This window comes from Ovis canadensis, chromosome 21, assembly GCF_042477335.2.
Source record: "Ovis canadensis isolate MfBH-ARS-UI-01 breed Bighorn chromosome 21, ARS-UI_OviCan_v2, whole genome shotgun sequence".
NCBI lineage: Eukaryota > Metazoa > Chordata > Mammalia > Artiodactyla > Bovidae > Ovis > Ovis canadensis.
In genome coordinates this window covers 40734288-40748940 of record NC_091265.1, presented here as the reverse complement: position 1 = coordinate 40748940, position 14653 = coordinate 40734288, and the positions used below count along the sequence as shown (strand labels likewise).

At 46.1% G+C, this 14653-nt stretch overlaps 1 protein-coding gene across 6 annotated transcripts in view; it reads left to right on the top strand.

The window, feature by feature from the left end:
* The window catches only part of NAV2 (neuron navigator 2), a 426264-nt gene that overhangs the window by 286598 nt on the left and 125013 nt on the right, over positions 1-14653 (top strand). For all 6 annotated transcript variants that reach the window (XM_069565338.1, XM_069565336.1, XM_069565339.1 and 3 more), the window contains one exon: positions 10249-10371. In XM_069565338.1, the coding sequence (XP_069421439.1) occupies positions 10249-10371 (123 nt within the window). The remainder of the gene's footprint in view (positions 1-10248; positions 10372-14653) is intronic.

Below are 14653 nucleotides of genomic sequence, written 5' to 3'. Positions count from 1 at the left end.
AATGTCTGTGTGTGTATTCATTTCAGTGGGCTTCCCTAGTGGCTCAGTTGTAAAGAATCTGCCTCCCAGTGCAAAAGACATGGGTTTGATCCCTGGGTCAGAGAGATCCCTTGAAGAAGGAAATGGCAACCCACTCCAGTATTCTTGCCTGGGAAATCCCTTGGATAGAGGAGCCTGGTGGCTACAGTCCATGGGGTTGCAAAGAGTCAGACATGACTTAACAACTAAACAACAAAAATTTATTTCAATAGGAGTGATAAATCAGGGTTAATTGTTGTAATCCCGGGCTCTCTGGGTGATTGTGTATTTTATTAGTACAGTTACAGGTTCTTAAAAATATATGTATAGATCCTTAGGCAAGTTAGACCAAAATGCTCTGGCAATCAATGCTAGATGGAATTTCGTTAAGCTTGTGAAAATCCACGTTGCATTTTGCAGAAGACGCAAGAACCATAACAGCGTGTTTCATCACCACGCAGGAATTTTACCACTTGCTCAGCCTCTCCTCTGCTGGAAGTTTGGTGGGGGCAAAGCCCAAACCCACAGCAGTGGTAAACTCGAGCCCGTATGCTAAAATTCAAGGTGACTTATGAGTTATAGCAATGCCACGTGCCACTGCTGTGTCTATTTACAGCAAAGACAAGCAAACACTTTGCTATTTGTAAACTATATATGTTGAAGGGACAGACCCAGCCAGGATCCACTTCTGCTCTAACTCCACAGAGGGGCCACTAACGTGGGGCCAGGTTGCGGTGGGTGTGGGTGGTGATCTGTGAACCAACTAGAACTGGATACTCATTTTGTACATATGTGAGGTTGACCTCCACGGCTTTCACCGGTTTTCTCTAAGGAATCCACAACTCAAGAAGATTTAGAAATTTCTGCTTTAGATAATGATCTCTAGACTTTTTGGTTGTGTCAAAAAAGAGCTTGTTCCTCTGTTAGACGTTGTATTTGTTTTTTGAACATTTATGTGCTTTCTCACTGAAATACTGTGTATACTGTAATACCTGCCTACACCCAGGATTTACAAGTGACATGATAAGAAATAAATAAAACAGGAGCATTTTCGTTTTCATCAGTGTGGACCATCTTATGCCCCCTACTAGGGAGACCACTGCCTGAAGTCGTTGCTTTCCATTCTTTCATGCACATTAGAACCTCCTAGGGTGCTTGTTGAACAGCAGAGTCTGATTCAGGAGGACTAGGGTACCACAGTTCTAGTAAGTTGCCAAGTGATGCTGAAGCTGCTGGTTCAGTGGTGGGTAGCGGGTGAGGCAGGTGTTGGTGTTGGAGGCATGACTCCCGCAGCGTGCCTTCTCTCTTCAAGCAGCTTCACAGCACCTGTCTTTTGGAAATAAAGACTATGACATCACTTTCCCCAAGTGACACTTAACGGGGCCCCCTGGGACTCTCTGACTCCTCCTTCCCTCAGGCCTGCCTTTTCCTGCTCTTACCTCTGTCCCTGTGGCCTGCCAGGACTGAGATCTTGTCTGACTAGCTTAGCAACATCTTTGCAGCACTCCCCAGAGAGATGTGCTCTGGTGACTAAGTAGCCAGCATAGGCTTCAGACCTCCCAAGGCCGGCTCACTTCTGTCACAGGCTTGCTTTCCTGCTGCACCAGGGTCAGAGAATTGAGCCTGGACTTTTGGCTCACTTCACAGCCAGGACTGACTCGGTAAGATGGAGTGAGATGCAGATGAGCCATGGAAGGAGCCAGGTGCCCCTGGAGCTGTGGATGCTCCAGGTTGGTGGCTGCTGGCCATTGAAGGAACTTTCCTGCAGTGAAAGTGACATCTATCTGCTATGGCCCTGTTCTGTGCTCTGAGCCAAGGTGGGTGCTCTAGGAGTGAGCGAAATAATGGCAGATTCTGCTAGAGAGGAAAACTGAAGTCTCATATCCTCCTTAAAAGTGCAAGATACCAGCTTGGGGGTTTCCTGGAGAAGCAGCCGTCCTGGAGCACAGTGGGCGGCGGTGCCCCATGCCTGCGCTGGGCAAACAGGTAGGACAGTGGCCCTGTGGGTCTGCACCTCTTCCTCGGCTGGCAGGATTGTTGGAGGAGTTCCCCAGAAGACGTGAACACCATAGACATGTTTCTTGATTATTCGTGTTGCCTGTCTGGATTATTTATGCATCAGGTCTTATTATTGCAGGGAAACCTAACCAAGAAAGACACTTGAACCTTAGACTTTCTCTCCAGAGGCTGCCGTGGGTTTTGTTTCATTGCATGTCAGTTTGGAATGATCCATGATAGGGCTTCCCTGGTGGTTCAGACTAAAGGATCTGCCTGCAGTGCCAGAGACCTGGGTGTGATACCTGGGTCAGGAAGATCCCCTGGAGAAGGGAATGGCAACCCACTCCAGTATTCTTGCCTGGAAAATTCCATGAACAGAGAAGCCTGGAGGGCTACAGTCTATGGGTCGCAAAGAGTCAGATACAGCTGAGCAGCTAACACTCACTCACACACACAGACACAGACACACACACACACACACACACACACGATTGAGAAGCAGCAGCACCATGTTCTTTGATTAGGATTCACCTTTATTTGGTTTTTGTGTTAAAGCTGTGTAGTGGGTAAGATCTGAGAATTGCTCTGTGATATGTTTCTTGTCATTGAAGGTGGAGGCAGCGGGGGGTGGCTTGGTAAATGAAATGTGTGATATTTGTCTCAGCTTTTATGCCTACAAACTGAGGGCAAAGTGGTTCCCATAGTAAAATTTTAAGTGCCTAAATTTTAGTGCTCCGGTCTTCTTCTTATTTTGCTTAAGAGGAAAACTGAACTCTCATGAGTCTCCCAAAAAGAACACTAAAAAATTTAAAAATCTGTTTTTTTTCCCCAAACCATATTTTTGCATTTCAAATGTGTCTTCTCCACTTAAGCTAAACGTAGCAGATTGTTTTCTGTCACTAAGATCGACTTTCTTCAAAAGGTTTCGGGCAGCTTTGTGAGACTCACTTGTGGGTTTGTCCTTCTATGACCCAGAGTGGAGTGTATTCATCGCACTTCTAAGAGGCTCTAAACTAAAGGGATCCTTTTACAGGTTTGTCTAGAAACTCAATTTACATCCTAATAAACTTCAAATATAAATGTCAGGCCTTTTGTCATGGAGTGAAGAGCACTGTGAAAGCATTTGTTGTTTGAGGACTTGGCTGCTGCCAAAACTCAAATGCAAGGACTTTTCAGCAGCCCACATCATTTTTTTTTTAACCTTATACAACAAAGTAAGTGTTGATATATGTGTTCATATATTTATATTGATGTTGGCAGGGAATAGCTTTTTTGTGTGCAATTCTTTTATTCCATTTTTCTTTGCTATGTTCACATTTAAACCAAAAGTGTGCCCAAAAAACACAGACATGCTGCCATGTCTTTGAAGAAAAGTAATCACTTGGGCTTGATTTTTTTTTTTTTTCTGTTTGTATTGCTTTCATTTTTTGCATCTGAGAGTTCTTCATTTTTTTATGTTGTGCTCTAATAGGAATACACTGGACTCTGTCAATGTACAAATTGCTTTCCCTTCCCTTCTCTTATCTCCCCCAATTCTTGACAAAAAGTGGTTTCCTTTGTGATTATTGAGAGCCCCTTTGTGTTCCTTATGCTCCATGTTGGGAACTTCAGGATCGAGGGGTCCTCTGTCCCCGCTTCTGAAGGTGACTCACGCCAGTTTCACTTGTTCGACCTTGGTGCCTCACTACGCACATTTCAAGGAGACGAGATCTGTCAACAACGCTGGACTCAGAATCTAGCGTATTTGTTCTGACAGCTCCTATGAGATTCCAGAGCTTTTTCATAGCTCCCGTCAGTTACTCAGGATGCACCTGTTCTGTTGATAAAGTTCCTTGTCCTAGGCATGTTGCCTTCACAGGTCTCCTTTAGTTTGAGGGATGGTGAGGTTTACTCTGCAAGTCTGATCATTCCCTGAAGGTCTGGGGTGCCTCAGATGGGATCCAGACCATCTGGAAAATCTACTGCAGGAAATATCAGTGAGACATTGCTCACCAAAAATCAAGTGTTGAATGACGGAGGCATCGAAAAGTCAGTGTTCTCTTTCAAATGAAAGCCCGAACCTGTTATTCATGGGCTTCCTACTGTCATAGCTTACCCAGCTTCCAGACAAAGGTCTCAGCCCCTCCTGGCCTCCAAGCCCTTCCTGACTGGGCCCCAGACCCCTTGCAGCCCAGCTCCTATCTTTGTTCCTGCTGTTCTGGCAACAGTGAACTACTTCCCATCCTCTTAGCTTCCTCCCAGCATTTGTACTTGCCATCTACATACCTAGATGGATCCTCCTTCTTTGACTGGCAAACTCCTGTGCACCCTTCAGAGGCCAACTTAAGCAGCATCCCTCTGTGACCATCCCCTGTGTGCGCAGAGCCTGTTGTGCATCTGTCTGTACAGTATGCCTAGCTACCACCGCTCATCATGGGGTAGGAGAGCTGCCTACTTACATGTCTGAGAGCCTTGTCAGTTTTGAGCTTCGCCAGGGCTGGGCAGGAGTGAGATCTCAGTAATCCCAGTCTGGCATGGGCCGGGTACACCATGTTTGTGGAATTGGAAGGGGAGGAGGGACTGCAGTGTCACTACTCAGCGACACAGGCCGTCACTGCTGCTGATAGTAACAGTTGTTGTTCAGTCGCTAAGTCATGCCTGGCTCTTTGCGACCCCATGAACTGTAGCACGCCAGGCTTCCCTGTCCTTCACCGTCTCCTGGAGTTTGCTCAAACTCATGTCCAATGAGTCAGTGATGGCATCCAATCATCATCCTTTGTCGCCCCCTTCTCCCCCTGCCTTCCCTCCCTCCCAGCATCAGGGTCTTTTCCAGTGAGTTGGTTCTTTGCATCAGGTGGTCAAAGTTTCAGAGTTTTAGCTTCAGCATCAGTCCTTCCAATGGATATTCAGGGTTGATCTCCTAAAGGGCTCCTGAGGTAGCAGACCCTGGGCATTATAATGTCTCAGTCAACCCACCATGGCCCTATGAGATTCATCCGTAGTTTCAACTATCCTGCAGATGAGGAAGCTGAAACTTGGAGAAATTACCCGCCCCTAAAAGTGACAAAGCTGGGATTCGAACCCATCTACCTGCACAGTGATCTTGACCTGTTTCATTGTCTTCATCTAAAAAATAGAGATGAAAGTAACATTTGATAAGACTCTTTTGAAGATATCAGGATTTCTGTGAGGCACTTGGCACAGCATCCGGCCAGCATCAGTAACCCTTAGTACTTGCTATCAGCGATGCACCGAAGGGCCCCTAGCTAGCATGAGGCAGGGAGACTAACCCCAGATTCACTGATGACGCAGCCATGCTCCTAGCTCTGATGTTCATGAGCCACCCCAGCCTTGAAAAGCAAGAAAAACACCCACAGACACCGTGGCTCTTTAACAGAGGCTCCTGCTCTCCATCCAGGGACCTCTGGGGAAGCAAGGAAGGTGGAGGATAGTGTTGAAATTGTGCAGGTGCTTAGCTAGGACCCCAGCCAGCAAACATTAGGATGTTACCAGCACCTCATTAGGCTCCAGCACTAATGATTTGTTTCCCCAAGGAGAAGGAAAGTGTGGCCCTGATGTTCAGGGATTTGGTCCCTAGATCAGCTGGTTCCCTTCCTTGTAACCTCAGGCAACTCGTTGCATTTCCACCCAATGCAGGCCTCTGATAAAGGTCGCAAGATGGGACCCAGCCATCCCACCCAGCCTCCTGAGCCTTCAGGACTACAAACCTTTTCACCCTTCTGCTCAAGGGCTAGTGCAACACACCAATGACTGCGTCATCTCTAAATTATGCTTCCTTAAACTGAACTGATGGACATCTGTATTAATATATTCAGTAGCCAATTCCTATGAAATTTGGGTTGAGCCAAAGTATGTGTATTTTTCATTGAGACCAGAAGAGTTATTTAAAGATAAATTCGGGGCTTTTTATACTGTATTTGGTGGAATAATAATTATAGAAATAAGAAATTTAAGTTCTTGAGTGTGAGGCTAAACTGACAGCGCTGTACTATCTTGCAGTGAGAGGACATAAAATTTATTTTGAATATTATTTTAAAAATTATGTTTTAATACATTTTTACAAACCTAAGGAGGAAGAGGTAAATTCCCTCTTTTCCTTAACCACTTCTCCTGAGTCCTCCCTCCCCCCGCCTCTCTCTCTCTCACACACACCTACATACATGCATAAAACGAATGGAATAGATTTGTAAGGAAACTGGATCATATCACGCTGGTAGCATTCAACTCTGGCTTTCAGTCTTTGGTCCATTTGGGAAGGCAGAGGATCCTGATTTATCCTTGACTCCTCCACCACCACCCCATCTCTCTGCCTAAACAAGATCAGAATTCCCAGTAGCAGTTGACAAGCTAAGTTAGCCTAGCCAGTCACACAGTCACGTCTCTCCAAGGCCCCCCACCTTCATCAGTGGTCAGTTTTTGACACCTTGTGCCTGGCAATACCAGGCTGGAGGCTGCAGCACATCTCAGCATTCCAGCTCTGGAAGCTCACCAACCTCTGCTCTTGGCCTTCACAGAAAGCCAGGGCTGTATATGTGTGGGCCTCCATCTACATATCCAGGTACGTGTAATTGCCCAACCGTGTGTGTTGTTTCACCAGCAGTAAAAAAAATCCAGCAGGGAAATGCATGCTTTAATTAGTTTGTTTGTCCTTTGACAAGATCTCCCCAGTTGAAAAATTTTTGTTTATCTCTATGGCTGAGCGGGCTTTGCTAAAATCGAAATTAACTACCTTGCTTAATGGTGCAGTAGATTGTGTTTTGAACAGCTTCCACTGAAATCTCCTTGAAAGGACATTTGATCTAGAAACTCTAGCCTCTGGCAGAGTTACCACATTTTGCTGTAGGTCCTTTCTTTCCTCCTTATGCTAGTTGTAGGATGCGCAAGGAGCTCACCATGTGCATGGATCCTGGGTGACTGTATCTACTGGGTGAGTGGGTGGATGGATGGACAGATGGGTTGACTGACAGGTGCTCAGTTATGTCTGAACCTTTGTGGCACCATGGACTTTAGCCCATCAAGCTCTTCTGTCCATGGAATTTTCCAGGCAAGAAAACTGGAGTGGTTGCCACTTCCTCCACCAGGGGATCTTCCTGACCTAGGGATTGAACCCACATCCCCTACATTGACAGGCAGATTCTGTACCACTAGTGCTGCGTGGGAAGCCCCTGACTGGCAGGTAGATAGTTTAATTGCCATATGACTTAGATATCAAATTTTCTGACGTTTAAGAGGAAGGAAAACCTGTAATTGGTTTCCTCCCAAAACGTTTTTGCTAAACTTCACCCTATGACTGTGTCTTTTGGATTTCATTCAACAAAAACAATACTTGATAAGCGCTTAGTATGTGTTAGGACGTGGAATATAGATTTGAACAAAATAAAATAGTCCCTTCTCAAAGAGCTTTTTATCTAGTGTGAGAACCAAGAATCAAAAAGTCATTACACGGGGTTTTCCTGGTGGCTCAGTGGGAAAGAATCCACCTGCCAGTGCAGGAGATACACGTTCAATCCCTGATCCCGGAAGATCTCACATTCTGTGGAGTAGCTAAACCCATACAGCACAGCTGCTGAAGCCTGCATGCCCGGAGCCTGTGCTCTGCAACAAGAGAAGCCACTGCCATGAGAAGCCCTCACACCGCAACTAGAGAAAACCCTTGCGGTAGCAAAGACCCAGCATGGCCAAAAATAAATTTAAAAATTTTAAGTCATTACACAATTATTAAACTATAGCTATGATGGCTGGAATTTTTTGGTTTTTCTTTTTTCTTCTTTATTGAGGCCTAAGTCAAATACCATAAAATTCTTGTTTTGATTTTTAAAATTTTTATTCTTGGCTGCACTGGGTCTTTGCTGCTGCGCATGGGTTTTCTCTAGTTATGGCGTGGGAGAATGGCTCTCTATTTGTGGTGTGCAGTGTTAGTCGCTCAGTCGTGCCCGACTCTTTGCGACCCCATGGACTGCAGCCCACCAGGCTCTTCTGTCCATGAGATTTGCCAGGCAAGGATACTGGAGTGGATTGCCATCTCCCTCTCCAGGGGATCTTCCCGACCCAGGGATCCAACCCGGGTCTCCTGCACTGCAGGTGGATTCCTTACCGACTAAGCTACAAGGGAAGCCCTTTTCTTTGAGCCCCTTTTGTCGGGGGGTGAGGGTGCGGCAAGAATACTGGAGTGGGTTGCCATCTCCTTCTCCAGGGGATCTTCCCGACCCAGGGATCGAACCGAGGTCTCCCGCACTGCAGGCAGGCGCTTTACCGTCTGAGCCACGTGTGCAGGCTGCTTATTTACTGTGGTGGCTTCTTTTGTCACAGAGCATGGGCTGTGGAGTGCAGGCTCAGTAGCTGCACCTCGGCATAGGAGATCTTCCCAGAGCAGGGATCAAACCCGGTCCCCTGCATTGGCAAATGGATTCTTATCCACTAGACCACCACAAGTCCCTAAAATTCATCATTTTAAAGTGTACAATTCAACCACAAACAACTGGCTTGACCGACTTCAACAGATATTCCATTATGTTGGCTTTGTGATCATTAATGTCACAAATCGGGGGTGAAAGGGGCCACCAGAGAAGTCGATTCAGATGTGATCTCCTGGAAGCTGCCCTAAGGAAGAGTTCTCTTGACCCAAAGCAGAAGCTCCTCACCCAAGATGGCTCCTGTGAGAACTTTCTTCTGTGACTCTACTGGTTCTGGAAAACTTCCACAGCATCCTATAAGTCCATTTTTCTAAGACTGTATTCCAAGAAGTTCCTAAGCTAGACATAGAAGAATCTCAAGTATTGAAGAACGCTCAGGATCTATCCCATATATTCCAAAGCCAAGATACCAAAGGCAGTGAAACATTCCATGATGTACTAATAGCTCAGCCGACTATTGCGGCAAAATAATCACCCATTCATTGGTCTTCTCACGCCCTGTTATTGGACTTGAAAAGTAAATCACTTGTATTTTCAGATGCGTTGCAAGTCTGATGGGGCCCATGGGGGAATTAAAGGGCTCTGAGTTTGATTTCTGGCTCTGCTCAAGTTTTGCTTTGCATTATCCTCTGGAGATGGGGATGATGGCACAAACAGTCTCCTCTGAGGGGTGTCTTGGAGTAACCAGGGTGGATGAAGTAAAGCTGCTTTCGACCTGAAGTACTGCCTCATGCATGCATGCTCAGCCTCTCAGTCACGTCCAGTTCTTTGTGACCCCATGGACTGTAGCCCGCCAGGCTCCTCTGTCCGTGGGATTTCCCAGGCAAAAATGCTGGAACAGGTTGCCATTTCCTCTTCCAGGGGATCTTCCTGACCCAGGGATCAAACCCATGTCTCCTTCATCTCCTGCAGGCAGATTCTTTACCACTGAACCGCCTGGGGAGCCAAACTACCTGCTACTGGTGGCTAATCTTTCAGGAGCTGATCTGATTGGTGGATAGTCAGCTAGCTATACAGAAAGTCTCAGAGGTCTTCCCTTCCCATGACAACACTGATTTCATAGGAAGATAGCTCTGTGGCATCAACCCGAAGTTTAGATAAGTAACGTTACTGTTATTCAGAGAGCTGGGACACCCCCCTAAGACATCAGTATCAAAGGTGAAATTTACCATTGCACATGCTTTAGGATGATCACTATTTTAATAACATCTTCTGTTTATGTGATCCTTTACAAATTATAGAGCACTTTGATACTCCTTATCTCACTAATTCCCATGCCCATCTGGTGATGCAGGAAGACTGATATTCACAGAGTTTAGATGAAAAATCCAGGACTTGCCCATAATGACAATGCTGGCTCTTGTATCCTCCATCTTTTCTTACCATCCTTCTTAAATCTTGCCTACTTTTTCCCCTGCGCTGTTCTGTAATATTTTCCCCTATGATTTGCCAGTGACTTGTCAGTTCCCTTCATAGTACTTAGGTAAAACACCTGCTTGTATAATTGCTGACATTAAAAAGAATGTCATGAATGCATCTGACAGTTAATTTTTTCACTAGTTCCCTTCTGCTCCATAGATCCCTGTGAGTTTGGGTTAATTAATCTAAGTTTTATTTTTGCTAGCAAGCTGGTAATCCTTTGGGTTGAATTAGCTGAGTTATGTCTAGGCTGTGATCAGTGACAGAACCTCCGGAAAGCTTTGGTTCCTTCTATCTGAGGGCACAGGATGGCCACGCAGGGCTTCTGGATATGAACGGCAAGATGGTCCATGACTTGCCCTTAACCAGATATTTGCATCATCCCTTTCTCCTTTCAAAGGTACATGACCGATGGTGGACTTGGCCTCTACACCCGCCGCCTGAACCGGCTCCCTGATGGGATGGCTGTGGTGCGAGAGACCCTGCAAAGAAACACCTCCCTGGGCCTCGGAGATGCTGACAGGTAAGCCTGCTCCACTTGGGGTGGCCCAGATGTGGAGGTGACTCCAGTGGGGCCTGAGAAACGAGGGCAGTCATAGTAAGAGTCAATGCGTGCTGCTTTAACCCACCAGAGGCTGGGAGGCCTTGAAGCCAGGCCTGAGGTTAGGAGCTGGCCCAGCAGGTGGAAGAGGGCTCCTGACCGGCTCTTGCATCCTGCTTGTAGGTGGTGGCTGATGGCTCTGACAGCAAGAACCCAGGGAGTTCAGGCTGGGAAAGTTTTTGTTGTTGCTTTACTGTTGCTACCGCATCTTGATCAGTTCAGCAGGCCCTGGGGATCTGCTCTGCTTCCTCCATTAGCCAGCTTTCTAGGTATTGCATCTTGGAAGGAACAGAGTCCCTGGTGGTGCACAGAAGGTCTGTGTGCAGAAGAGAGCTCCCCTGGCCGTGGCTGAGCAGGCTTCCCCATAACTCTCTGTTGCCTGGTGACAAGAGGCAGGGCTTAGCCATGTAGTTTCTAAACTGCATGCTGAATGGTTGTCATGATTGGGCTTGACCAGTCTTCATTGCTTCAGAGACAAAGAAGAGCTTCAGAAAGGTATAATAAAGAAGAATATTTGGCCTACAAGTTTCTAGTCTTTGACACAAGCCGATTCTGTGACTGTGAACTATCTGTTAAGGAAGGGGTTTGGGCTGTATGGGTTCCAAGATCCCTTCCAGCTCTGATGTGCTGTATTTCTGGATTTCAATAGCCTTTAATGATCTGATTGTTGAAGAATTTTTTATGGCGTACTTGACCTCTTGCCACATCTGGGTTGATGAGACAGAACATGGAATTTCGATGTGAGCGGTTTGAAATCACTATGTTCTTCTTGGAGGCGAAGTCTCCTGTGTCAGAAGGCCAAATATTTGTTGCACCAAACCAGCTTCGTGCATTTCTCTTAGCAGGACAGTTTCTAACAGAGAGTGAGATGACTTCTGTAGTTCCCTGGCTTCAGAGAAATAGGGCAGCATTATTAAAGAGACAGACCCTGAAGTTTCCCCCGGAAATGGAATTTGCCGAAAAGGAATCTTCACCCTCTCTTGGGGAAGACTTGGAGGCTTGGGCTGGTGTGAAGAGTGCTGAATTAGCTATCAGGAACTTGGCACCTGCCCAAGGCCTAGGCTCAGCTACCAACTCAACCATGTCCTTCTCAGAGTCTCCTCCACCTCCAAGGTAGTGATTTATACCAGAGAGGACTAAAGACTTAACACTACCGTGCCAATTCAAGTCAGCTTTTCCCCTGTGATTTTATTTAAAGTATTGGTTTAAAAATTCTATAGAAAGATGAACTATTTGAGAACTACTCTAAGGCTCTATAACCAAAGTCTTTAGAGTAAATATCAGCAAAAGAAAAATTAGTTGTTGTAACAACCCCATTGGACCGTTCACAATTTGTTAAATTATTTTGTTTATTGGTATTCTCTTGTAAACATGGAATTGCTCAGTAAATCTATTAGCATAAAGTGATGGCCTTACAAGGTACATTTCCCCTTGTAGCAAAAGCAGTGTCTGCACTAGGCAGTTTAACTTAATGCTTCAGTGCAGGGTTAATGGAATGATTATAGATCACAGCTGAGCTTGCTTTTGCTTTTGGAGGTGGAAGGTTTGGGTTTGGGCTGGAAAGATGGGTGGCATTTGTTTTGTTGTTCCAACTCAGTCTCCACAGTTAACAAAACAGACAACAGTGTCTTCCGGTTTTCCCCAAACTGGAATTGCTCAGATGTGATCATTTAAGACTAAATGGATAATGAGCCAACTTTTAAAGAAAGAATTCAGGTGGCTTAAAAAAAAAAGATTTAATAATGCTCATAAATCTTCTATTTTATGTAAATTTGGACCTGTAGGCAGTGAGATATTGTGTATTACTCTTTTTTTTAATACTGCACTATCATTTATTCATTATTTTTATTTATTTATTTTTGGCTGTGCTGGGTCTCCGTTGCTGCACACAGGTTTTCTCTAGTTGCAATGAGTAGGGACCACTCTGTAGTTGAGATGCGTGGGCTTCTCGTTGTGGTGGCTTCTCTTGTTGCAGAGCACAAGGCTCTACAGCGCGTGGGCTTCAGCAGCTGTGGCGCACGGGCTTAGCTGCTCTGCGGCACGTGGCATCTTCCTAGACCAGAGATCGAGTCTGTGTCCCCTGCACTGGCAGGTGGATTCTTAACCCCTGGACCACCAGGGAAGCTCCTATGTTATTCTTGGATGTGTTAAATTACTTCTTTCAAAGTTAGTGTAAACGGGCTATAATAATGCTTTAGCTTTGGCTCAGTTGAAATAGTAGTAGATTGGTTTCTTTCAGATTCTTCATGTAAGCGTGCGTACTAAGTCGCTTCAGTAATGTCCAACTCCTTGTGACCCTATGGACTGTAGCCTGCCAGGCTCCTCTATCCATGGGATTCTCCAGGCAAGATAGTGGAGTGGGTTGCCATGCCTTCCTCCAGGAGATCTTCCAACCCAGGGATCTAACCCGAGTCTCTTAGGTCTCTTGCATTGGCAGATGGGTCTTTACCATTAGCGCCACCTGGGAGGTCTGTTCTTGTGAAGTGAAGTCAGTCAGTCATGTCCAACTCTTTGCGACCCCATGGACTATAGCCTATCAAGCTCCTCCGTCCATGGGATTTTCCAGGCAAGAGTGCTAGAGTGGATTCCATTTCCTTCTCCAGGGGAACTTCCCGACCCAGGAATCGAACCCGGGTCTCCTGCATTGCAGGTAGATGCTTTTACCGTCTGAGCCACCAGGGAAGCCCTCTGTTCTTGTAAATCTTCCCAAAATTATGTTCCAAATGCTGCTGCTGCTGCTAAGTCGCTTCAGTCATGTCCGACTCTGTGCAACCCCATAGATGGCAGCCCACCAGACTCCCCTGTCCCTGGGATTCTCCAGGCAAGAATACTGGAGTGGGTTGCCATTTTAATGAGTGTTCCACAAAGTGCAAGGCAAACATTATTGGTACAGAAATAATTTTAGATGGTAGATGGTAATTTTTAACAATTACATTTTAATAAAAAAAAAAACCCACACCCTTGCAACTAGCATCTCAAACTGATGATTTTACACACATTTCTTAGGGTCGGGATAGTGTACACTTGGAACAATTTAGTGTAAAATATCAAGGAATAATATCACAGATGGTGTGCAGATATATTAAATAACAAGTACTATGCACATGACTGCAGGCTAGGTAATCCTGTTCCTATCCCTGTAACTAGAAATATGTTGTTTAAATAATTTACCAGACAAGTGAAAAAAAAATGCAAAGAACCTTTCCAGAAGTCTTCCCTTCTAACCTGAAAAAAGAGCTAAGATACTTCCATGAATTTTTTTTAAATGAAAAGCCCAGTCCTTAAGGATTCACACACAAGCAGTCGATTACATGAGTTCTACAAAAGAAATAGGAAACGAACTGAGAGACAACTTCTGATGAGACCTCAGCAAAGGAATGGCAAGCCCACTGTGCCATCACTTACAAGCAGGACATCACTGACCTTGCCCTTCAGCCCAGAGAACCGCTCCCAGGGAGGCTGAAGGACACCCACCCACCCACCCACCCACCAGGCAGGCTGAGGCTGTTGGTGGCAGGATGTGGCTGCGGTATCTTCAGGGTTATTAAAAGTAACCGATAGGAATGTGTACCTTCGGAGCCTGGGAGACAGAGACCGTGTCTGCTGGTGAGTCTCGTATGTCACCAGCCGGCTTCTGAGAAATAATAAATGACGATTGTAAATTCAGGATGCCAAGCCTGCCCTTGATCTCCTGTCGCTCTCTAGGATTGCCACCCGTGGGCCCTCGTTTTTACCTGATAGTCATCGGGGCGACTTTCAGCAAACTAGAGCCAGCCGGCTCTGAAGGAAGGATCAAAAGGGACAAACGGAGGTGGCTTATTACAAGCTCTTGGCTCCAGATGACAGACGCGTAAAGAGAGCTGTGACATGGAGGTCTGTGGACTAGCAGGCTGGGAGGAGGAAGGGATACGACAAGGAGGGCCCAGGGGCTGAGCTCACAGTCACAGGGTTTGTGGAACTCCAGCCGGTTGCAGGCACTGCTATCTCCTAGGAACACGTCGAAAGTTCTCGAACTTCAGCAGGTTGAGTGCCTTCAAAGATTAAAGCTCAGCTCTGGGAAGATTTCCACTCTCAGGCCCCTTTCTCTGTCCCTTGAAAGCACGCCATGGCCCTTTCCCGCATGCATGGTGCTGTAGTGTGCAGTGGGTTGAGGCAGTTAGATGTTCCCCCCAAGGTCACGTACCTGTCACTGACAGCACGTGGA